Source organism: Pleurodeles waltl, chromosome 3_1 (assembly GCF_031143425.1).
Source record: "Pleurodeles waltl isolate 20211129_DDA chromosome 3_1, aPleWal1.hap1.20221129, whole genome shotgun sequence".
Taxonomy (NCBI): Eukaryota; Metazoa; Chordata; class Amphibia; order Caudata; family Salamandridae; genus Pleurodeles; species Pleurodeles waltl.
In genome coordinates this window covers 8,535,762-8,562,358 of record NC_090440.1, presented here as the reverse complement: position 1 = coordinate 8,562,358, position 26,597 = coordinate 8,535,762, and the positions used below count along the sequence as shown (strand labels likewise).

General features: G+C 45.7%; 1 protein-coding gene across 1 annotated transcript in view; it reads right to left on the bottom strand.

Moving 5' to 3' along the window:
- The window catches only part of MYBPC3 (myosin binding protein C3), a 337,466-nt gene that overhangs the window by 245,158 nt on the left and 65,711 nt on the right, over positions 1–26,597 (bottom strand). The window contains exons 7-8 of the mRNA XM_069221629.1: positions 25,910–25,958; positions 19,753–19,797 (exon numbers count right to left, since the gene is read on the bottom strand). Coding sequence (XP_069077730.1) covers positions 19,753–19,797; positions 25,910–25,958 — 94 coding nt within the window. The remainder of the gene's footprint in view (positions 1–19,752; positions 19,798–25,909; positions 25,959–26,597) is intronic.

Sequence of the window (26,597 nt, the reverse complement as noted above, 5' to 3'; positions counted from 1 at the left end):
GATCAATCTGCTCAGTGTTACTGCAGGTGCCTTCTTGCCTTACCCAGATCAATCTACTCAATGTTACTGTGGGTGCCTTCCTGCCTTACCCAGATCAATCTACTCAATTTTACTGTGGGTGACTTCCTGCCTTACCCCAATAAATCTACTCAGTGTTACTACGGGTGCCTTCCTGCCTTACCCAGATTAATCTACTCAGTGTTACTGTGGGTACCTTCTTGCCTTACCCAGATCAATCTACTCACTGTTACTGCTGGTGCCTTCTTGCCTTACCCAGATCAATCTACTCAATATTACTGCGGGTGCCTTCTTGCACTACCCAGATCAATCTACTCAATGTTACTGCTGGTGCCTTCTTGCTTTACCCAGATCAATCTATTCAATGTTACTGCGGGTACCTTCTTGCCTTACCCAGATCAATCTACTCAGTGTTACTGTGTGTGCCTTCTTGCCTTACCCAGATCAATCTACTCAATGTTACTGCTGGTGCCTTCCTATCTTACCCAGATCAATCTACCCAGTGGTACTGCTGGTCCTTTCCTGCTTTACCCAGATCCATATACTCAATGTTACTGTGGGTGACTTCCTGCCTTACCAAGATCAATCTACTCAATGTTACAGCGGGAGCCTTCTTGCCTTACCAAGATCAATCTACTCAATGTTACTGTGGGTGTCTTCTTGCCTTATTCAGGTCAATCTACTCAATGTTACTGTGGGTGCCTTCCTGCCTTACCCAGATCAATCTACTCAATGTTACTACTAGTGCCTTCTTGCGTTACCCAGATCAATCTACTCAATGTTACTGTGGGTGCCTTCCTGCCTTACCCAATCTACTGAATGTTACTGCTGGTGCCTTCTTGCCTTACTCAGATCAATCTACTCAGTGGTCCTGTGGGTACTTTCCTGCCTTACCCAGATCAATTTACTCAGTGTTACTGTGGGTGCCATCCTGCCTTACCCAGACAATCTACTCAATGTTACTGCTGGTGCCTTCCTGCCTTACCCGATAAATCTACTCAATGTTACTGCATGTGCCTTTTTGCCTTACCCAGATCAATCTAGTCAGTGTTACTGGTGGTGCCTTCCTACCTTAACCAGATCAACCTACTCAATGTTACTGTGGGTGCCTTCCTACCTTACCCAGATCAATCTACTCAGTGTTACTGTGGGTGCCTTCTTGTCTTACCCAGATCAATCTACTCAATGTTACTGCGGGTGCCTTCCTGCCTTAACCAGATCAATCTACTCAATGTTACTGTGGGTGCCTTCCTGCACTACCCAGATCAATGTACTCAGTGTTACTGTGGGTGCCTTCTTGCCTTACCCAGATCAATCTACTCAGTCTTACTGTGGGTGCCTTCTTGCCTTACTCAGATCAATCTACTCAGTGTTCCTGTGGGTACCTTCTTGCCTTAACCAGATCAATCTACTCAATGTTACTGTGGGTGCCTTCCTCCCTTACCCAGATCAATCTACTCAGTGTTACTGTGGGTACCTTCTTGCCTTACCCAGATCAATCTACTCAATGTTACTTCTGGTGCCTGCTTACCTTACCGAGATCAATCTACTCAATGTTACTGCGGGTGTCTTCTTGCCTAACCCAGATCAATTTACTCAGTGTTACTGCAGGTACCTTCTTGCCTTACCCAGATCAATCTACTTAATGTTACTGTGGGTGCCTTCCTGCCTTACCCAGATAAATCTACTCAATGTTACTGCTGGTGCCTTCTTGCCTTACTCAGATCAATCTACTCAATGTTACTGCTGGTGCCTTCTTGCCTTACCCAGATCAGTCTACTGAATGTTCTGTGGGTGCCTTCCTGCCTTACCCAGATCAGTCTACTCTATGTTACTGCTGGTGCCTTCTTGCCTTACCCAGATCAATCTGCTCAATGTTACTGCAGGTGCCTTCTCGCCTTACCCAGATCAATCTACTCAATGTTACTGTGGGTGCCTTCCTGCCTTACCCAGATCAATCTACTCAATGTTACTGTGGGTGACTTCTTGCCTTACCCCAATAAATCTACTCAGTGTTACTGTGGGTGCCTTCCTGCCTTAACCAGATCAATCTACTCAATGTTACTGTGGGTGCCTTCCTGCACTACCCAGATCAATGTACTCAGTGTTACTGTGGGTGCCTTCTTGCCTTACCCAGATCAATCTACTCAGTCTTACTGTGGGTGCCTTCTTGCCTTACTCAGATCAATCTACTCAGTGTTCCTGTGGGTACCTTCTTGCCTTAACCAGATCAATCTACTCAATGTTACTGTGGGTGCCTTCCTCCCTTACCCAGATCAATCTACTCTATGTTACTGCTGGTGCCTTCTTGCCTTACCCAGATCAATCTACTCAATGTTACTGCGGGTGCCTTCTTGCACTACCCAGATCAATCTACTCAATGTTACTGCTGGTGCCTTCTTGCTTTACCCAGATCAATCTATTCAATGTTACTGCGAGTGCCTTCTTGCCTTACCCAGATCAATCTACTCAATGTTACTGCTGGTGCCTTCCTATCTTACCCAGATCAATCTACTCAGTGGTACTGCTGGTCCTTTCCTGCTTTACCCAGATCAACCTACTCAATGGTACTGTGGGTGCCTTCCTACCTTACCCAGATCAATCTACCCAGTGTTACTGTGGGTGCCTTCCTGCATTACCCAGATCAACCTACTCAGTGTTACTGTGGGTGACTTCCTGCCTTACCCAGATCAATCTACTCAGTGTTACTGTGGGTGCTTTCCTGCCTTACCCAGATCAATCTACTCAATGTTACTGCTGGTGCCTTCTTGCCTTCCCCAGAACAATCTACTCAATGTTACTGCGGGTGCCTTCCTGCCTTAACCAGATCAATCTACTCAATGTTACTGTGGGTGCCTTCCTGCACTACCCAGATCAATGTACTCAGTGTTACTGTAGGTGCCTTCTTGCCTTACTCAGATCAATCTACTCAGTGTTCCTGTGGGTACCTTCTTGCCTTAACCAGATCAATCTACTCAATGTTACTGTGGGTGACTTCCTGCCTTACCCAGATGAATCTACGCTATGTTACTGCTGGTGCCTTCTTGCCTTACCCAGATCAATCTACTCAATGTTACTGCAGGTGCCTTCTTGCATTACCCAGATCAATCTACTCAATGTTACTGCGCGTGCCTTCCTGCCTTAACCAGATCAATCTACTCAGTGTTACTGCGGGTGCCTTCCTGCACTACCCAGATCAATCTAGTCAATGTTACTGTGGGTGCCTTCCTGCGCTACCCAGATCAATGTACTCAGTATTACTGTGGGTGCCTTCTTGCCTTACCCAGATCAATGTACTCAGTGTTACTGTGGGTGCCTTCCTACCCTATCCATATCAATCTACTCAGTGTTACTGTGGGTGCCTTCCTGCCTTTCCCAGATCTATCTACTTAATGTTACTGTGGGTGCCATCCTGCCTTACCCAGATCAATCTACTCATTGTTACTGTGGGTGCCTTCCTGTATTACCTCAATAAATTTACTCAATGTTACTGTGGGTGCCTTCCTGCCTTACCCAGATCAATGTACTCAGTGTTACTGCAGGTGCTTTCCTGCTTTACCCAGATCAACCTACTCAATGTTACTGTGGATGCCTTCCTGCCTTACCCAGATCAATCTACTCAGTGTTACTGTGGGTACCTTCTTGCCTTACCCAGATCAATCTACTCACTGTTACTACTGGTGCCTTCTTGCCTTACCCAGATCAATCTACTCAATATTACTGCGGGTGCCTTCTTGCACTACCCAGATCAATCTACTCAATGTTACTGCTGGTGCCTTCTTGCTTTACCCAGATCAATCTATTCAATGTTACTGCGGGTACCTTCTTGCCTTACCCAGATCAATCTACTCAGTGTTACTGTGTGTGCCTTCTTGCCTTACCCAGATCAATCTACTCAATGTTACTGCTGGTGCCTTCCTATCTTACCCAGATCAATCTACCCAGTGGTACTGCTGGTCCTTTCCTGCTTTACCCAGATCCATCTACTCAATGTTACTGTGGGTGACTTCCTGCCTTACCAAGATCAATCTACTCAATGTTACAGCGGGAGCCTTCTTGCCTTACCAAGATCAATCTACTCAATGTTACTGTGGGTGCCTTCTTGCCTTATTCAGGTCAATCTACTCAATGTTACTGTGGGTGCCTTCCTGCCTTACCCAGATCAATCTACTCAATGTTACTACTAGTGCCTTCTTGCGTTACCCAGATCAATCTACTCAATGTTACTGTGGGTGCCTTCCTGCCTTTCCCAATCTACTGAATGTTACTGCTGGTGCCTTCTTGCCTTACTCAGATCAATCTACTCAGTGGTCCTGTGGGTACTTTCCTGCCTTACCCAGATCAATTTACTCAGTGTTACTGTGGGTGCCTTCCTACCCTATCCATATCAATCTACTCAGTGTTACTGTGGGTGCCTTCCTGCCTTTCCCAGATCTATCTACTTAATGTTACTGTGGGTGCCATCCTGCCTTACCCAGATCAATCTACTCATTGTTACTGTGGGTGCCTTCCTGTATTACCTCAATAAATTTACTCAATGTTACTGTGGGTGCCTTCCTGCCTTACCCAGATCAATGTACTCAGTGTTACTGCAGGTGCTTTCCTGCTTTACCCAGATCAACCTACTCAATGTTACTGCGCGTGCCTTCCTGCCTTAACCAGATCAATCTACTCAGTGTTACTGCGGGTGCCTTCCTGCACTACCCAGATCAATCTAGTCAATGTTACTGTGGGTGCCTTCCTGCGCTACCCAGATCAATGTACTCAGTATTACTGTGGGTGCCTTCTTGCCTTACCCAGATCAATGTACTCAGTGTTACTGTGGGTGCCTTCCTACCCTATCCATATCAATCTACTCAGTGTTACTGTGGGTGCCTTCCTGCCTTTCCCAGATCTATCTACTTAATGTTACTGTGGGTGCCATCCTGCCTTACCCAGATCAATCTACTCATTGTTACTGTGGGTGCCTTCCTGTATTACCTCAATAAATTTACTCAATGTTACTGTGGGTGCCTTCCTGCCTTACCCAGATCAATGTACTCAGTGTTACTGCAGGTGCTTTCCTGCTTTACCCAGATCAACCTACTCAATGTTACTGTGGATGCCTTCCTGCCTTACCCAGATCAATCTACTCAGTGTTACTGTGGGTACCTTCTTGCCTTACCCAGATCAATCTACTCACTGTTACTACTGGTGCCTTCTTGCCTTACCCAGATCAATCTACTCAATATTACTGCGGGTGCCTTCTTGCACTACCCAGATCAATCTACTCAATGTTACTGCTGGTGCCTTCTTGCTTTACCCAGATCAATCTATTCAATGTTACTGCGGGTACCTTCTTGCCTTACCCAGATCAATCTACTCAGTGTTACTGTGTGTGCCTTCTTGCCTTACCCAGATCAATCTACTCAATGTTACTGCTGGTGCCTTCCTATCTTACCCAGATCAATCTACCCAGTGGTACTGCTGGTCCTTTCCTGCTTTACCCAGATCCATCTACTCAATGTTACTGTGGGTGACTTCCTGCCTTACCAAGATCAATCTACTCAATGTTACAGCGGGAGCCTTCTTGCCTTACCAAGATCAATCTACTCAATGTTACTGTGGGTGCCTTCTTGCCTTATTCAGGTCAATCTACTCAATGTTACTGTGGGTGCCTTCCTGCCTTACCCAGATCAATCTACTCAATGTTACTACTAGTGCCTTCTTGCGTTACCCAGATCAATCTACTCAATGTTACTGTGGGTGCCTTCCTGCCTTTCCCAATCTACTGAATGTTACTGCTGGTGCCTTCTTGCCTTACTCAGATCAATCTACTCAGTGGTCCTGTGGGTACTTTCCTGCCTTACCCAGATCAATTTACTCAGTGTTACTGTGGGTGCCATCCTGCCTTACCCAGACAATCTACTCAATGTTACTGCTGGTGCCTTCCTGCCTTACCCGATAAATCTACTCAATGTTACTGCATGTGCCTTTTTGCCTTACCCAGATCAATCTAGTCAGTGTTACTGGTGGTGCCTTCCTACCTTAACCAGATCAACCTACTCAATGTTACTGTGGGTGCCTTCCTACCTTACCCAGATCAATCTACTCAGTGTTACTGTGGGTGCCTTCTTGTCTTACCCAGATCAATCTACTCAATGTTACTGCGGGTGCCTTCCTGCCTTAACCAGATCAATCTACTCAATGTTACTGTGGGTGCCTTCCTGCACTACCCAGATCAATGTACTCAGTGTTACTGTGGGTGCCTTCTTGCCTTACCCAGATCAATCTACTCAGTCTTACTGTGGGTGCCTTCTTGCCTTACTCAGATCAATCTACTCAGTGTTCCTGTGGGTACCTTCTTGCCTTAACCAGATCAATCTACTCAATGTTACTGTGGGTGCCTTCCTCCCTTACCCAGATCAATCTACTCAGTGTTACTGTGGGTACCTTCTTGCCTTACCAAGATCAATCTACTCAATGTTACTGCTGGTGCCTGCTTACCTTACCCAGATCAATCTACTCAATGTTACTGCGGGTGTCGTCTTGCCTAACCCAGATCAATTTACTCAGTGTTACTGCAGGTACCTTCTTGCCTTACCCAGATCAATCTACTTAATGTTACTGTGGGTGCCTTCCTGCCTTACCCAGATAAATCTACTCAATGTTACTGCTGGTGCCTTCTTGCCTTACTCAGATCAATCTACTCAATGTTACTGCTGGTGCCTTCTTGCCTTACCCAGATCAGTCTACTGAATGTTCTGTGGGTGCCTTCCTGCCTTACCCAGATCAGTCTACTCTATGTTACTGCTGGTGCCTTCTTGCCTTACCCAGATCAATCTGCTCAATGTTACTGCAGGTGCCTTCTCGCCTTACCCAGATCAATCTACTCAATGTTACTGTGGGTGCCTTCCTGCCTTACCCAGATCAATCTACTCAATGTTACTGTGGGTGACTTCTTGCCTTACCCCAATAAATCTACTCAGTGTTACTGTGGGTGCCTTCCTGCCTTAACCAGATCAATCTACTCAATGTTACTGTGGGTGCCTTCCTGCACTACCCAGATCAATGTACTCAGTGTTACTGTGGGTGCCTTCTTGCCTTACCCAGATCAATCTACTCAGTCTTACTGTGGGTGACTTCTTGCCTTACCCCAATAAATCTACTCAGTGTTACTGTGGGTGCCATCCTGCCTTACCCAGACAATCTACTCAATGTTACTGCTGGTGCCTTCCTGCCTTACCCGATAAATCTACTCAATGTTACTGCATGTGCCTTTTTGCCTTACCCAGATCAATCTAGTCAGTGTTACTGGTGGTGCCTTCCTACCTTAACCAGATCAACCTACTCAATGTTACTGTGGGTGCCTTCCTACCTTACCCAGATCAATCTACTCAGTGTTACTGTGGGTGCCTTCTTGTCTTACCCAGATCAATCTACTCAATGTTACTGCGGGTGCCTTCCTGCCTTAACCAGATCAATCTACTCAATGTTACTGTGGGCGCCTTCCTGCACTACCCAGATCAATGTACTCAGTGTTACTGTGGGTGCCTTCTTGCCTTACCCAGATCAATCTACTCAGTCTTACTGTGGGTGCCTTCTTGCCTTACTCAGATCAATCTACTCAGTGTTCCTGTGGGTACCTTCTTGCCTTAACCAGATCAATCTACTCAATGTTACTGTGGGTGCCTTCCTCCCTTACCCAGATCAATCTACTCAGTGTTACTGTGGGTACCTTCTTGCCTTACCCAGATCAATCTACTCAATGTTACTGCTGGTGCCTGCTTACCTTACCCAGATCAATCTACTCAATGTTACTGCGGGTGTCTTCTTGCCTAACCCAGATCAATTTACTCAGTGTTACTGCAGGTACCTTCTTGCCTTACCCAGATCAATCTACTTAATGTTACTGTGGGTGCCTTCCTGCCTTACCCAGATAAATCTACTCAATGTTACTGCTGGTGCCTTCTTGCCTTACTCAGATCAATCTACTCAATGTTACTGCTGGTGCCTTCTTGCCTTACCCAGATCAGTCTACTGAATGTTCTGTGGGTGCCTTCCTGCCTTACCCAGATCAGTCTACTCTATGTTACTGCTGGTGCCTTCTTGCCTTACCCAGATCAATCTGCTCAATGTTACTGCAGGTGCCTTCTCGCCTTACCCAGATCAATCTACTCAATGTTACTGTGGGTGCCTTCCTGCCTTACCCAGATCAATCTACTCAATGTTACTGTGGGTGACTTCTTGCCTTACCCCAATAAATCTACTCAGTGTTACTGTGGGTGCCTTCCTGCCTTAACCAGATCAATCTACTCAATGTTACTGTGGGTGCCTTCCTGCACTACCCAGATCAATGTACTCAGTGTTACTGTGGGTGCCTTCTTGCCTTACCCAGATCAATCTACTCAGTCTTACTGTGGGTGCCTTCTTGCCTTACTCAGATCAATCTACTCAGTGTTCCTGTGGGTACCTTCTTGCCTTAACCAGATCAATCTACTCAATGTTACTGTGGGTGCCTTCCTCCCTTACCCAGATCAATCTACTCGATGTTACTGCTGGTGCCTTCTTGCCTTACCCAGATCAATCTACTCAATGTTACTGCGGGTGCCTTCTTGCACTACCCAGATCAATCTACTCAATGTTACTGCTGGTGCCTTCTTGCCTTACCCAGATCAATCTACTCAATATTACTGCGGGTGCCTTCTTGCACTACCCAGATCAATCTACTCAATGTTACTGCTGGTGCCTTCTTGCTTTACCCAGATCAATCTATTCAATGTTACTGCGGGTACCTTCTTGCCTTACCCAGATCAATCTACTCAGTGTTACTGTGTGTGCCTTCTTGCCTTACCCAGATCAATCTACTCAATGTTACTGCTGGTGCCTTCCTATCTTACCCAGATCAATCTACCCACTGGTACTGCTGGTCCTTTCCTGCTTTACCCAGATCCATCTACTCAATGTTACTGTGGGTGACTTCCTGCCTTACCAAGATCAATCTACTCAATGTTACAGCGGGAGCCTTCTTGCCTTACCAAGATCAATCTACTCAATGTTACTGTGGGTGCCTTCTTGCCTTATTCAGGTCAATCTACTCAATGTTACTGTGGGTGCCTTCCTGCCTTACCCAGATCAATCTACTCAATGTTACTACTAGTGCCTTTTTGCGTTACCCAGATCAATCTACTCAATGTTACTGTGGGTGCCTTCCTGCCTTACCCAATCTACTGAATGTTACTGCTGGTGCCTTCTTGCCTTACTCAGATCAATCTACTCAGTGGTCCTGTGGGTACTTTCCTGCCTTACCCAGATCAATTTACTCAGTGTTACTGTGGGTGCCATCCTGCCTTACCCAGACAATCTACTCAATGTTACTGCTGGTGCCTTCCTGCCTTACCCGATAAATCTACTCAATGTTACTGCATGTGCCTTTTTGCCTTACCCAGATCAATCTAGTCAGTGTTACTGGTGGTGCCTTCCTACCTTAACCAGATCAACCTACTCAATGTTACTGTGGGTGCCTTCCTACCTTACCCAGATCAATCTACTCAGTGTTACTGTGGGTGCCTTCTTGTCTTACCCAGATCAATCTACTCAATGTTACTGCGGGTGCCTTCCTGCCTTAACCAGATCAATCTACTCAATGTTACTGTGGGTGCCTTCCTGCACTACCCAGATCAATGTACTCAGTGTTACTGTGGGTGCCTTCTTGCCTTACCCAGATCAATCTACTCAGTCTTACTGTGGGTGCCTTCTTGCCTTACTCAGATCAATCTACTCAGTGTTCCTGTGGGTACCTTCTTGCCTTAACCAGATCAATCTACTCAATGTTACTGTGGGTGCCTTCCTCCCTTACCCAGATCAATCTACTCAGTGTTACTGTGGGTACCTTCTTGCCTTACCAAGATCAATCTACTCAATGTTACTGCTGGTGCCTGCTTACCTTACCCAGATCAATCTACTCAATGTTACTGCGGGTGTCTTCTTGCCTAACCCAGATCAATTTACTCAGTGTTACTGCAGGTACCTTCTTGCCTTACCCAGATCAATCTACTTAATGTTACTGTGGGTGCCTTCCTGCCTTACCCAGATAAATCTACTCAATGTTACTGCTGGTGCCTTCTTGCCTTACTCAGATCAATCTACTCAATGTTACTGCTGGTGCCTTCTTGCCTTACCCAGATCAGTCTACTGAATGTTCTGTGGGTGCCTTCCTGCCTTACCCAGATCAGTCTACTCTATGTTACTGCTGGTGCCTTCTTGCCTTACCCAGATCAATCTGCTCAATGTTACTGCAGGTGCCTTCTCGCCTTACCCAGATCAATCTACTCAATGTTACTGTGGGTGCCTTCCTGCCTTACCCAGATCAATCTACTCAATGTTACTGTGGGTGACTTCTTGCCTTACCCCAATAAATCTACTCAGTGTTACTGTGGGTGCCTTCCTGCCTTAACCAGATCAATCTACTCAATGTTACTGTGGGTGCCTTCCTGCACTACCCAGATCAATGTACTCAGTGTTACTGTGGGTGCCTTCTTGCCTTACCCAGATCAATCTACTCAGTCTTACTGTGGGTGACTTCTTGCCTTACCCCAATAAATCTACTCAGTGTTACTGTGGGTGCCATCCTGCCTTACCCAGACAATCTACTCAATGTTACTGCTGGTGCCTTCCTGCCTTACCCGATAAATCTACTCAATGTTACTGCATGTGCCTTTTTGCCTTACCCAGATCAATCTAGTCAGTGTTACTGGTGGTGCCTTCCTACCTTAACCAGATCAACCTACTCAATGTTACTGTGGGTGCCTTCCTACCTTACCCAGATCAATCTACTCAGTGTTACTGTGGGTGCCTTCTTGTCTTACCCAGATCAATCTACTCAATGTTACTGCGGGTGCCTTCCTGCCTTAACCAGATCAATCTACTCAATGTTACTGTGGGTGCCTTCCTGCACTACCCAGATCAATGTACTCAGTGTTACTGTGGGTGCCTTCTTGCCTTACCCAGATCAATCTACTCAGTCTTACTGTGGGTGCCTTCTTGCCTTACTCAGATCAATCTACTCAGTGTTCCTGTGGGTACCTTCTTGCCTTAACCAGATCAATCTACTCAATGTTACTGTGGGTGCCTTCCTCCCTTACCCAGATCAATCTACTCAGTGTTACTGTGGGTACCTTCTTGCCTTACCCAGATCAATCTACTCAATGTTACTGCTGGTGCCTGCTTACCTTACCCAGATCAATCTACTCAATGTTACTGCGGGTGTCTTCTTGCCTAACCCAGATCAATTTACTCAGTGTTACTGCAGGTACCTTCTTGCCTTACCCAGATCAATCTACTTAATGTTACTGTGGGTGCCTTCCTGCCTTACCCAGATAAATCTACTCAATGTTACTGCTGGTGCCTTCTTGCCTTACTCAGATCAATCTACTCAATGTTACTGCTGGTGCCTTCTTGCCTTACCCAGATCAGTCTACTGAATGTTCTGTGGGTGCCTTCCTGCCTTACCCAGATCAGTCTACTCTATGTTACTGCTGGTGCCTTCTTGCCTTACCCAGATCAATCTGCTCAATGTTACTGCAGGTGCCTTCTCGCCTTACCCAGATCAATCTACTCAATGTTACTGTGGGTGCCTTCCTGCCTTACCCAGATCAATCTACTCAATGTTACTGTGGGTGACTTCTTGCCTTACCCCAATAAATCTACTCAGTGTTACTGTGGGTGCCTTCCTGCCTTAACCAGATCAATCTACTCAATGTTACTGTGGGTGCCTTCCTGCACTACCCAGATCAATGTACTCAGTGTTACTGTGGGTGCCTTCTTGCCTTACCCAGATCAATCTACTCAGTCTTACTGTGGGTGCCTTCTTGCCTTACTCAGATCAATCTACTCAGTGTTCCTGTGGGTACCTTCTTGCCTTAACCAGATCAATCTACTCAATGTTACTGTGGGTGCCTTCCTCCCTTACCCAGATCAATCTACTCTATGTTACTGCTGGTGCCTTCTTGCCTTATCCAGATCAATCTACTCAATGTTACTGCGGGTGCCTTCTTGCACTACCCAGATCAATCTACTCAATGTTACTGCTGGTGCCTTCTTGCTTTACCCAGATCAATCTATTCAATGTTACTGCGAGTGCCTTCTTGCCTTACCCAGATCAATCTACTCAATGTTACTGCTGGTGCCTTCCTATCTTACCCAGATCAATCTACTCAGTGGTACTGCTGGTCCTTTCCTGCTTTACCCAGATCAACCTACTCAATGGTACTGTGGGTGCCTTCCTACCTTACCCAGATCAATCTACCCAGTATTACTGTGGGTGCCTTCCTGCATTACCCAGATCAACCTACTCAGTGTTACTGTGGGTGACTTCCTGCCTTACCCAGATCAATCTACTCAGTGTTACTGTGGGTGCTTTCCTGCCTTACCCAGATCAATCTACTCAATGTTACTGCTGGTGCCTTCTTGCCTTCCCCAGAACAATCTACTCAATGTTACTGCGGGTGCCTTCCTGCCTTAACCAGATCAATCTACTCAATGTTACTGTGGGTGCCTTCCTGCACTACCCAGATCAATGTACTCAGTGTTACTGTAGGTGCCTTCTTGCCTTACTCAGATCAATCTACTCAGTGTTCCTGTGGGTACCTTCTTGCCTTAACCAGATCAATCTACTCAATGTTACTGTGGGTGACTTCCTGCCTTACCCAGATGAATCTACGCTATGTTACTGCTGGTGCCTTCTTGCCTTACCCAGATCAATCTACTCAATGTTACTGCAGGTGCCTTCTTGCATTACCCAGATCAATCTACTCAATGTTACTGCGCGTGCCTTCCTGCCTTAACCAGATCAATCTACTCAGTGTTACTGCGGGTGCCTTCCTGCACTACCCAGATCAATCTAGTCAATGTTACTGTGGGTGCCTTCCTGCGCTACCCAGATCAATGTACTCAGTATTACTGTGGGTGCCTTCTTGCCTTACCCAGATCAATGTACTCAGTGTTACTGTGGGTGCCTTCCTACCCTATCCATATCAATCTACTCAGTGTTACTGTGGGTGCCTTCCTGCCTTTCCCAGATCTATCTACTTAATGTTACTGTGGGTGCCATCCTGCCTTACCCAGATCAATCTACTCATTGTTACTGTGGGTGCCTTCCTGTATTACCTCAATAAATTTACTCAATGTTACTGTGGGTGCCTTCCTGCCTTACCCAGATCAATGTACTCAGTGTTACTGCAGGTGCTTTCCTGCTTTACCCAGATCAACCTACTCAATGTTACTGTGGATGCCTTCCTGCCTTACCCAGATCAATCTACTCAGTGTTACTGTGGGTGCCTTCCTGCCCTACCCAGATCAATCTACTCAGTGTTACTGCAGGTGCCTTCCTGCCTTACCCAGATCAATCTACTCAGTGTTACTGCAGGTGCCTTCCTGCCCAACCCAGATCAATCTACTCAGTGTTACTGCAGGTGCCTTCCTGCCTTACTCAGATCAATGTACTCAGTGTTACTGCAGGTGCCTTCCTGCCTTACACCGATAAATCTACTCAATGTTACTGCGGGTGCCTTCCTGCCTTACCCAGATCAATCTACTCAGTGTTACTGTGGGTGCTTCCTTGCCTTACCCCGATAAATCTACTCAGTGTTACTGTGGGTGCCTTCCTGCCTTACTCAGATCAATGTACTCAGTGTTACTGCAGGTGCCTTCCTGCCTTACACCGATAAATCTACTCAGTGTTACTGCTGGTACCTTCCTGCCTTACCCAGATCAATCTACTCAGTGTTACTGCTGGTGCCTTCTTGCCTTACCCAGATCAATCTACTCAGTGTTACTCTGGGTGCCTTCCTGCCTTACCCAGATCAATCTACGCAGTGTTATTGTGGGTGCCTTCTTGCCTTACCCCGATAAATCTACTCAATGTTACTGCTGGTGCCTTCTTGCCTTACCCAGATCAATCTACTCAGTGTTACTGGTGGTGCCTTCCTACCTTAACCAGATCAACCTACTCAATTTTACTGCGGGTGCCTTCTTGCCTTAACCAGATCAATCTACTCAGTGTTACTGTGGGTGCCTTCCTGCCTTACCCAGATCAATCTACCCAATGTTACTGCGGGTGCCTTCCTGCACTACCCAGATCAATGTACTCAGTGTTACTCTGGGTGCCTTCCTGCTTTACCCAGATCAATCTACTCAGGGTTACTGGTGGTGCCTTTCTCCCTTAACCAGATCAACCTACTCAATGTTACTGCGGGTGCCTTCTTGCCTTTCCCAGATCAATCTACTCAATGTTACTGTGGGTGCCTTCTTGCCTTACCCAGATCAATCTACTCAGTGTTACTGTGGGTGCCTTTCTGCCTTACCCAGATCAATCTACTCAATGTTACTGTGGGTGCCTTCTTGCCTTTCCCAGATCAATCTACTCAATGTTACTGTGGGTGCCTTCTTGCCTTACCCAGATCAATCTACTCAATGTTACTGTGGGTGCCTTCTTGCCTTACCCAGATCAATGTACTCAGTGTTACTGTGGGTGCCTTCTTGCCTTACCCAGATCAATGTACTCAGTGTTACTGTGGGTGCCTTCTTGCCTTACCCTGATCAATCTACTCAATGTTACTGCGGGGGCCTTCCTGCCTTACCCTGATTCATGTACTCAGTGTTACTGTGGGTTCCTTTCTGACACACCCTAATGCACTATAGTAAACAGAAAAACTGAAAGTGTAGGAACTTTTCAAGTTCACCAGAAGAGACCTCTTCCCAATCTAGGATACTTTCTGCTGGCGGGGAGGGAACAGAAAAGACAGCAGCTGTCCAATATCCTGAGATGTGTGGAATGAGAAAAGAATATTAGTCAGGTCACCTTAGTGCCACATAGGGATCTGCATGGAGATAGCTTCAAGTGTATGAGCGAGGAGCATGTTTCGACCCATCCCAAAAGGCAAAATAGAAGCACTGTAGAGATTTCTTTAGCAAGAGTAGGTTTTTCATCTGTGGGTGGTGTCCACCTCGTGATTAGGAACTGGGATGAGGAAGGAGATATTGGTAATAGGCCTTCTCATGCTTTGGAAGACTTGTCTGGATGTTACTCTGCCGGGGTGGCTCCTCAGGGGGTTACTTGTCCCAAAAGATTACTCTATCTTAGAACTACATTAATCCCACCAGCACTAATCACACCCCCTTCCATAATGTAATGGGGTTCTTAATCAGCGTCTCCTCTGCTGATGCCACTCACATCACCGGTTTAGGAGCCCTGATAAGCTCCTTGCTGTGGCCCCAAGCACAGCACTTCACTTCCTACTATAGACTATGAACACTACTCTTGCAGGGTGACCGGTTGGCTTACAGCCACCCCTCACTCCACCATGTCATTCTCCTCATCCTTTGCCAGGAGCAACAATGTCCTTGAAATGTGTGCCTTCTTCCTCAACAACTGCTTCTAAGCACCTCTTTCAGGGGAGGCAGGCTCCTCCCAGCCCAGTCTCCTAATTCAATCTGAAGCAAGACACCTCAACACAATGCAACACTACACATTCCACACAACTCATCACCTTTAGGCCCTAAATCCAGGCCAAAGTAAATCCTGTACTTCCTTAAATCTGAAGCTGGCAAAATGAACATCTGTCTATTGTCCGAAACACATACGCTTCCACCATACGCATTAGAACACCAGGTCTTGTGAAAGAGCTCAGACCTACGGCCTGATTGAGACCTCGACGGACAAGTTATTCCATCACAACAGTGATGGATATCCCTTCCGCCGAAATATAAATCCCATTGTATCCTAGGAGATTTATATTTAAGTGGACGGGATATATATCACTGTTGTGGTGGAGTAACTTGTCTACCAAGATCTCAATCAGGCCCTTAATTTTTTTCCTAAAGTGAGCTGAGCCTTGAAATACCAGTTCCCATCATCTGCGAAGTCAAGACGAGGAATAAGAGCTCTCGCATCCACCTTCCAGCTCACATCTGCCAAGCTTCAGAGACCTGCGCTAACTCCACCTCGAAACAATGGCTTCTTCTAACTCCTTGATAACTGCGCAAAGGTTGCACTTACCAGACAGTACATCAGCATTTGCACCTTTATATAAATACTGGACTTGTGGCTAGCTCTCATTATCCACTCTCCACCATAATTCAGACACCTGTGGCCTACAGCCCTCACGCCACCCCGCATACTGTCCACGTGGATGATTCCAAAGTGAACCCTAAATGTTTAAATGTTTCTGTGTGTTCTTGGTCTGCGGATGCAGGTGTGAAACAGAGCTTGGGTGAATTGTAGCCCTTTTTTACTCCCCTTGCAATAGACAGTGCCCGGATACTCATTAAAGAGCATCTGTCCACATTCCACCAAACACCACTCAGAAGTAAATCAACATAGTGTGTCAGGAAATTGGCGTGAAGTAGTACACATACATGTCAGCCATGTGTGAGGCCCGGGAAGACCTTTTGTTAGGAAGACCTTGGTGTTAGGAACCTAGTGAAGGGGTAATGAGGGTGAAGGAAGGGAAAGACAAAGGGTGGGCACTGCAAGAAAAGGAAAGATACACAGACAAGGAGGCGGATTGACAGAGGTGGTTCATCACACAGAGCTCCATCAGAACCCAGTTGTTCTAAGAGTCCTCAGAGCCCAGGTAGGACGTTTAGAACCAACCAGCAGAGTAAAATCTGAAATTCTGGGAGTCTTTGATTTCTCCGGCCATTTCTCTGTCCACATTGAGCCTTCTCTCTCAGTCTCTATCACTATTAGGAAGACAGAGGATACTAAGTGTATTTTAAATGTCTAGGCTCTCAGTGTCCCGAGGATCAATGCAAGCAACACCTAATGCATGAAATACCATAAATAAACTTGTTATGATAGATAAAGACAAATCTAAAACTGAGGAATGCACCTATAAACAAACATGTAATATCCCTGCTAACAAACCAGTAATGAAGGGTGGAGTTCAACTGCCCAACCATTCTCATATGCCAGAACCTGACAAACAAATTAGCAATGAAAGACAAAATGCAACAAACAAACAAGTAAGGAAAGACAGGATGCAACAAACAAAGCAGTAATGAAGGACAGAAAGCAACAAGCACATCAGTAAGGAAAGACAGGATGCAACAAACAAATTAACAATGAAAGACAGAATGCAACAAACAGAATGCAACAAACAAAGCAGTAATAAAAGACAATGCAACAAAGCAGTAATGAAGGACAGACTACAACAACCAAATCACTAATGAAAGACAGAATGCAACTCAAAATTAGCAATGAAAGACAGAATGCTGTCAACAAAGCAGTAATGAAAGACAGAATGCAACATACAAATCAGTAATGAAAGACAGAATACAACAAACAAATTAATAATGAAAGACAATGCCACAAACAAAGCAGCATTGAAAGACAGAATGCAACAAGCAAATCAATACTGAAATACAGAATGCAACAAAATAATTAGTAATGAAAGACAGAATGCTGCAAACAAAGCAGTAATGAAGGACAGAATGCAACAAAAAAATCAGTAATGAAAGACAGAATGCAACAAACAAATCAGCAACGAAAGACAGAAAGCAACAAACAAAGCAGTAATGAAAGAAAGAGTGCAACAAACACATCAGTAAGTGCAACAAACAAATTAGCAATGAAAGAATGCAACAAACAAATCAGCAAGGAAAGATATCATGCAACACACAAAGCAGTAATGAAAGAAGGAATGCAGCAAACAAAGCAGTAATGAAAGACAGAACACAACAAACAAATCAGTAGTGAATGACAGACTGTAAAAAACAAATCAGTAATGAAAGACAGAATGGAACAAGCAAATCAGTAATAAAAAACAGAATGCAACAAAGCAGTAATGAAAGACAGAAAGCAAAAAGAAACGCAGTCAAGAAAAACAGAATGCTGCAAACAAAGCAGTAATGAAAGACAGAATGCAACAAACAAATCAGCAATGAAAAACAGAATGCAACAAACAAATCAGTGAAGAAAGACGGAAAGCAACAAACACAGCAGCAATGAAAGACAGAATGCAAAGAACAATGCAATAATGAAATACGGAATGCACCAAACAAAGCAATAATGAAAGACAGAATGCAACAAACAACTCAGTAATGAAAGACAGAATGGAACAAACAAAGCAGTAATGAAGGACTAAACCCAGCAAAATATTATTGAAGGACAAAAAACAAAATTTAAAACAGGAACGAGGCTCAGAACCCAACAGAAGAAAGGTAGGTTAGACCCAAACAAAACTTTAGTAAAGGCAATCAGCAATCAAAACAATTCTGAAGCACAGAACCAATAAACAAACTAATAAGGACCAAAAGAGCTAATAAGGACATAACCCAAGAACCAAACCAGCGGTGATGGCCAGCACCAAACATGCCAACCGATAATGAAAGACAGAGTACAACAAACATACAAGCAATGAAGGTCAGAACCCAGCAAGCGAACTAAGAACAAAAGGCAGATCCTAAAAACTTTAGTGAATTACAAACACCAACAAACAATCCAATACTGATGATCGAAACCTAACAGAACCGTTTCACTCTACAGCATCAGAGGCACAGCACCATGTTTTATTTTTACCTTTTGTCTTAATATAAGTTGTGTATAATTGAGGAGACACCCTGCTCCCCTGCCTGTACACAGTACCATTTAACTGCATGCCATTATGGACACCGGTCTGAGTCGTGACCCTCCACATGACAACCTATTGCATTCTGAGTCTTGTAACCAAGATTTGCTTTAATTGACCTAATTGCTCCATCAAACACAATAGTTAAAAGCCTAGAAATGGAAAAGATGCCTGTGCTGACATGGAATGAGGGGCCAACCCTAGCAAAACCCACAAATAAACCAGTACTTAAAGAAATGCTAAAAAACTAATCAGTAACGGAGGGCAGAAACCAGCAAAGACAAAAGTAACAAATAATGGAAAACAGACAACAAGAAGGGCAGAATGCTGAAAACAACCCAGTAATGTAGGACAATAAACTGAAGGGTAATGAAGGAAAATACCAAAAACCAAATCAATAATGAAGGCCAGGAGCCAGAAAATAAAATAGTAATAACAGACAGGAATTAGAATAAACAGGCAACAAGGATCAAAACCCCTCAAAAGACAAACCAATAATGAAGGAAAATCTAAATAATTAAACCAGTAAAGAACAACTAAAATCAGCAGAGAAACCATTGCATAAGGAAAAGGCTCAACCAGGAAACAGACTAGGAGTGAATTGCAGAACTCAAAAACACAACCAAGTAATGAAACAATATTCAAATGCAAAAGCAACAAAGAGGAACCAAACTCACTACATAAACTACTACCTAAGGAAAGATCTCAGCAACCAAACGAGTATTAAAGGACGAGGCCCACTGAACGTACCAGTAGGCGATACAAAAGGCAATGAACAAACTAGTAATCAAGGACAGAGCCAAGCAAAACAAACAAGTAATTAAGATGGCAGACACCAAACAAGCTCATAATATAGGCTGTCCCTGATATAAAACAGGTCATGTTTAGTTTAAATGCCCACAACTTCAAAAATCCAACTTCAGAGGTGGACTGCAGTGACATACTGGCCCTAGTGTATTAACCACTGTCTTCTTAGATGAACTAATAAAGGGAAACGTTATATATAAAATATATCTGTTCCTCCTTCTCAAAGTTTCTTCCTGCTCAACCTAAGTAGGGTCAGAGCATGAGAGAGAGCGGCCTGGTCCGTGGACAGTGACTGGAAGCCAGGATAAATCTGGTCTACCTGATACAGAAGGAAGTCTTCCTTTTAAATCCTCCGGCCAAGCTCCTAGGTGGCAGTTCCAAAGAGAGACAAGAAGAGGAAGCTAGGATTAGGAGGAGGGCCATGCGCACACGCTCTGACGCTCCGCCTTGGGCCTGCGTGGACATGAGATACCCCTACCTCATATACTGTATCAGAGAAGCCCAAGTGAAACTCTGAGAGAGTGGAATCCTCTGCCTAGCAAGGCAACGGTGGGGCAGCTTGAGATAAAATCAGATTGGTGACCATGGGCCTGTTGCCGCATTTATCAAGAATGGCAGGGGAGCTCCCAGTCACTGCACTTTCCCACCAGCTCACAACAATGAAGAGGGAGTCATCTGCAACCATCCAAGATCATCACAACACTCCAATCAAACTGATGCCAACTACACAACAGATCAAAAATATACAGACCACAAACAAACAAGACAAGCATCTCACCAACCCTCCCATGAAACACCCGGTTAATATCCCGCAGATACATGGCATCAAGCTAATTCTCAACAGAAAACACACAGGGCCAGATTTGCTAAACTTTGATGCAACACAGCAAGGGAAGCTTCTGCACTGTGTTGCATCAAAGGGAGGGAGCAGTAATGCACCATATGTACTAAGATATTGTGGTGTTCTGCTCTCTCTTAGAGCTGGTGCATTACTGGCTGCTTAGCACCAACACGGGCGCCCTTGTGCCACGACTAAAGGGTGCCTGTGTCATGGTCAGAATAGTTCTATTCTGAGACGCGTATTCTTCTCTGTATGTGTTCTTCATAAAGCAGCTACATACAAAGAGGAAGACGTGGGAGATATAAAGATATTTCTCCTTGTTGCGCCGGCCTCTCGTAGGAGCACCATTCTGGTGCAAACCCATGTTTACTGGCTTTAGTTATTGTGGGTTTGTGGCAGAATAGATGGGTGGGTAACCAGGAACACCTTTGCTCTACCCATGTAACTCCTCCCAGATGCAGGGTAATGCAAGGCAGCAGTACTTTTCTTCGACAAGGCCAAGCAAAACCACGCAAGTCGAGCTTTGCACGGGTTAGTAAATACCAGATTAGATTTTGCGTGTGGCTGTGTCAAAACACAACCACGATGCCTAATGTACAAACCATTCCATGCACAATGTCCATGGCATCAAATTTTAAAAGTGAAACCATTAACTGACGTGAGTCATTTTTCCACTTACTTTGGGCTAAAACCACCTACATATAACCGTTATTCTACTGGCGTCACACATCCTAACTCCAGATACATCCCCTTTCGGACAGGTCTTCCTTGGGAGGTCAGAAGTGCACATATCTGCCTCTTTCTGCAAACAGTTCTCATGACGTTCCCTGGAATGAAACATTCTTCTCACTTTTGCAGTTTACCAGATGATCAAGTCCTCTTAGTCATTCTGTTCCCACAATGAAAGAAAACGTCTGCCCCAATCCCATCAGACTCAATGACGTCACTACTGATGCCCAGTCTCCATTGATAATGTGCTTGTCGGACAGGTTGTTAATCAGGCCTCAGTCCTGGCCCTACAACAGCTCTCACACCTTCTGGGCTGTGATTCTTTTCCACTCTTCTTGTCCAAATATTACCACAATAAAAATGCAATCCCGAGTGTAAGAGGGTTAATTCCTTCTTTTCTGAGCTAACAGGTATTTATGTTCCTAAAACGGGTGTCTCAGGTTTAGCCGCCCAGTTTCACATGAAGAGGTTATTGCCATCTCTTCTTGACACGATGGATCACACACAAGCAACCCTAAACCCCATCATTTCCCAACAGGATTTTAGAAAACCTTCTGATAGAATGGATTCCAGCACTAAAAAGGAATATTTTCTTAACTCATGGTGTGTCTTCCAGCTCCTGTTAATGTATCTTGAGTTCTTCCATCTTCTATTGCTTCAGCATCTTCCATGCTCTGAGACTCCTCCTTAAGTATGTGAATATCTGCTAGTCTTGTTTTATGGCATTACCGTAACTCCTTGTGGGCTGATGGCTGCTGGTCTAACTGCCAGTTCAATTGTCCTCTCAAGAGTGCTAAAGAATAAAACTAGGAAACAATGAAACGTCTTTTAAGGTTGCCCTGATGAAGGCTCTTCTGCGAAACGTCATGTAAAATGAGCGACATACTCACTCACACTTTTTGCTCGTAGTTTAATATTATTATTCTACTTAGGAACAGATCTTGAATCCCTCTTGGGTGTTGATATTGTATGCTTTCCCCCTGGGTACATGAGGATCGCATCTGTTTTGAGTAACAATTATGCTTTATTTATTCAGTGAATATCTAAACCAGCTCTAAAAGTATTTTTATTTTCCTAGATTGTCCTATCTTTAGCTTTAAAGGTTAGAAACCCCCTCTTTACCTTCAGAAAATATACTGAGAAGGTGACGGACATGCCAGCTTGGCTGCTAAACCAGTCTGACCATACACACTGTCAAGGCCTAGCTCACAGGAGGTGAGTTTGTGCGAGATTGAGGCCCAGATTTACTATTCTTTGATGCAAGGCCACACAGCACCAAGGTTTCTGCACTCCCTTGTGTCAACGGGGAGAGAAACATTTGCCATATCTAATGAGATATGGTGCATTTTTTATCTCCCTGTGCACTGGCGCACTTTTGGCAGCCAGGTGCCAATGCACATACTTGTGCAAAAGTGCAAAGAGTGTGCATCTTCTGAAGCATAGGTGTTGTACTGGAAGGGGCCCCTTCAAGTACAAAATCTATGGTTACGGCGTTTCCCACTTTCTACGTCTCCTGTACAATGCAGCGGACTTGCAAAGTTGGAAAAGCAAGAAGAAATTAAAAAAAGCTCCTTAATACCCCTTGCTCAAGGAGGCATAAGAGTTTGTTGTAAATTCCTGTATACCAATGTTTTTAGATAAGGATTTCTGTCAAAACTCATGGGTGGGGGCATGGGAGACCCCACGTGTCATCCATGGAACACCCCATGATACATAATAATGCAAAGCAGAGCATAACGCAACTTTGTGTTACTTTGTGATACTATCCAATGCAAATCCTCAATTGTTGTGATGCTACGGTCATATGACATTGTTGGAAATGGCCCTTTTTGCAGGGTTATCCCCAAACTTTTTGCCTTCTTCCTCCTATTTTTTTAGGTCTGTTTTTTTCTGGTTTATTGTCTCTGCACACTTTACCACTGCTAATCAGTGCTAAAGTGCAACTGCTCCCTATAGAAATAGTACTGTTAATTGATTTATCCATGATTGGCATATTTGATTTACTGGTAAGTCCCTAGTAAAGTGCACTAGAGGTGCCCAGGGCATGTAAATCTAATGCTACTAGTGGGCCGGCAGCACTGGTTGTGCCACCCACATTAGTAGCCCTGTAACCATGCCTCAGACCTGCCACTGCAGTGTCTGTGTGTGCAGTTTTAATCTGCCAATTCGACTTGGCAAGTGTACTCACTTGCCAGGCCTCAACCTTCCCTTTTACTACATGTAAGGCACCCCTAAGTTAGGTCCTAGGTAGCCCCATGGGCAGGGTGCAGTGTATGTTTAAGGTAGGACATATACTAGTGTGTTTTATATGTCCTAACAGTGAAATACTGCCAAATTCGGTTTTCACTGTGCAAGGCCTATCTCTCTCATAGGTTAACATGGGGGTTGCCTTTAAATATCCTTAAAGCGCAGATTCTCTTTGAGAGAAGATAAAAATATGGAGCTTAGGCCCTCTGAGCTCACAATTTAAAAATGCATCTTTTAGTGAAGTTGGTTTTTAGATTGTTAGTTTGAAAATGCCACTTTTAGAAACTAGCCATTTTGTTGCTTAATCCATTCTGTGACTCTGCCTGTTTGTGGATTCCCCATCTGGGTCAGCTTGACTGTTGGGCTGTTCACACCTCTCCTCTAGACAGTGACACAAAGGGGGCTGGGGTGTAGCCTGCATACCTTGATTAGGCATCTGTGCTGGAGGGGAGGGGAGGAGTGGTCACTCACACCTGAAAGGACTGTGCCTGCCCTCACACAATGCCGTCTCCGACCCCCTGGTGAGTGTCTGGGGCCTTGCTTGGACAAGGAAGGATCTTGCAAACACTTGAGACTTTGCTTTGAAGTTTGCAAAATTCAAAGGCAGAAGTGGGTATAAGAAGAAGACCCAAAACCCCAGACTTTTAGAATCTTTTGGGAATCAAGAGGAACCTCTGCAAGGAGAAGAGCTGAAGAGCTGAAGGAGGAGTACTGTCCCTTTGCTGTGTTGCTTTGCTGGACTTGCCTGCAGTTGCTGCTTCTGCCTGAAAAGAGTGCAAAGGGTGAACTTTGATGTGTGTTGAGAAAATTCTCCAAGTAGAGCTTGCCTCCTGTTGGAAGTCTCAGGGACACCAAAGACTTCAGCTTCCTCGACCTGCAGCACTGGGAACTGTGCGTTTTGTGTTGTTCGAGAGGGGAAACTACTGCGACGCTGCCAACAACACTGCTGGCCTGCACCGTGACCTGCTGACGCCGCACAGAGTTGCTTTGCCCCGCTTCACACCGCGATCCTGGTCTCAGCGACGCCGTCATCGGACGACTTCACCGCGACCTGTGGGCCCCGCACTCCGGCGTCACCTGCTCACACCGCAGCCTGGGCATCCCGATGACGTCGCTCCTGCTGACACCGGTGCCACTGCCTGCACAGTGGCCTGTGGACGCCGTTCGTGAGGAGCACGAAGCACTGTCCCGTCCTGCGCCGCAGCCCCGGTCCACCGATGCCAGCACCATCGGCTCCAGTGTCGTCACCAGGCATCCTTGCCTGCACCGTGGCCTGTGGACACTGCTCCTGAGGGTCACGAAGCACTGTCCCGTCCCGCACCGCTGGCTTGGGCCTACCGACGACAGCGCTTCCGCAACAACAACGCTGCTGCCTGCACCGTGACCTGTGGACACCGCACATTGCACCGCCCCGCTTCACACCGCAGCCCTGGTCTCACTGACGCCGCTGGATGCCGTCACCGAGGCGCTGCCTGCACCGTGATCTGTGGGCAGTGCACGTCGCATCATCCCAATTCGCACCGCAGCCCTGACGCCACTTACGCCAGCGCACCCGATTTCATCAGCCCGGAGTTCGATCCCCGAGGTGCGTGACTTCAAGTGCCTGATGAGTCCGGAACCGACTCCGGAACCGACGCCAGCGACACCGCTCTCCGGAGCTCACCGCGAGGATCACGACGCCCTGCAAATCCAAGGTACTGTTTGCGGGTCTTCCCGACACCGTAGCTGTTCTGCGACGCCGCAGCCGGCCTGAACTGTTGGTTTTGTTGATCACGACACGTGATAGCCCCAGGTGGAGCTATTGACTTCAGGAACTGTAGTTTTGAGTAAATCTTGCATAATTCATATTTTTCTTACTGTATTTTGGATTCTTATCGTATTTGGTCTTGTTTTATATAGATAAATATTGGCTATTTTTCTAAAATTGGTGTGGTGTCCTTTTGTAGTGTTTTCACTTCTTACTGTGTGTTATGTGCAAATGCTTTACACATTGCTTCTGAGATAAGCCTGACTGCTCGTGCCAAGCTACCAAGGGGGTGAGCAGGGGTTATCTGAGCGGGTATCTCCCTTTTCCTGACTAGAGTGAGGGTCCCTACTTGGACAGGGTGCAAACCGACTGCCAACTAGAGACCCCATTTCTAACAGACATGCATTCCTGAAAAAATCAGGGGTCATATTTTGTCACGTCCTGTGGTGGCCTTAAGATCTGATGTCTCTTCCACTACCCCAAGCATTTTGGTGAATCAACGCCCAAGCATATACATGACAGATTCAATGCCCGTGACCACATGCCCAGCACCTATACTTCCCCATGGCCTTGTATGTACAACCAGACCTATGGAAAGTGCATGCAGACCCAAGTACTACACATGACAATGCGTCACGACACAGACATATGTGCTGCCCTCTGACCTGGAATGGAAATGCAGGAGTTGTATTGCCCTTGCCCACATGCCAGTGCTACCCTGTGACATGGTATGTCCACGCAGACCCCTGTACTCTCCTTGGTATGAATCACCCATGCACTGTGGGATAAGCTGATAGGTCCGCCCAGGCCCACCGAGGGTCCTCTCACCCGGTGCCCACAGTACACTGAGTGATATCAAGAATGTTGTGTTCATGCCCTTCCGTGGAAGGGTTGGGGTTAGGGGAGACTTACGTGCGTCTGAAGGCAGAGCGGATGTCAACCTCTCCTGCGTTGCTGGCCTCTGTGAAGACAGAGAGAGAAAAGAAAGAGGTTACCGTCCCCTCATTTTTACTGTAATAACTATAATACTCCCTACAGAACTATATGTCAGGACCGAAGGCTCAGATTATGCTTCCCTTTCTTTACTTTTCATTTTCAGCAGCCAATCAGAAGCAAATAAACAAAACACTACAATCCCCTTGAATCCCAGTAACCATGCGATACCCATAGAGATCCCCACCCTACGTAATACGGTAATGAAGTGAACAACTCCTTTCTTTGCTGCTCAGCAGCCAGTTAGTCACTTTTACTTATTGTACTCTTATGATATTACTGTTCACTGTATTGCTGCTTAGGAGTTAAGGGTTCAGCGTCCCGTGGTGGAGCGATTCTTCGTCTTCTACCTGACGCTACACTTGTGTCTTGTTTTCCTGCATTGGGAGCCTGTACATTCACCTCCTCTCGCAGCGCTAGTCGCAGCGCTGTTCATTCGGCAGAGCGGGAGTCGGGGAGAGAGGGCACGTGTCTAGCAGCGCAGTCCTCTTTATATTTCTATGAGTGGACCACCTGCTTAGATGGGCTATCTTGCCGGCTGATCTCCTGGCTACACTGAGGTGCGGAAGAACACGGAGCGAAGGGTGTTCTGTGTCACGTGGCCTCC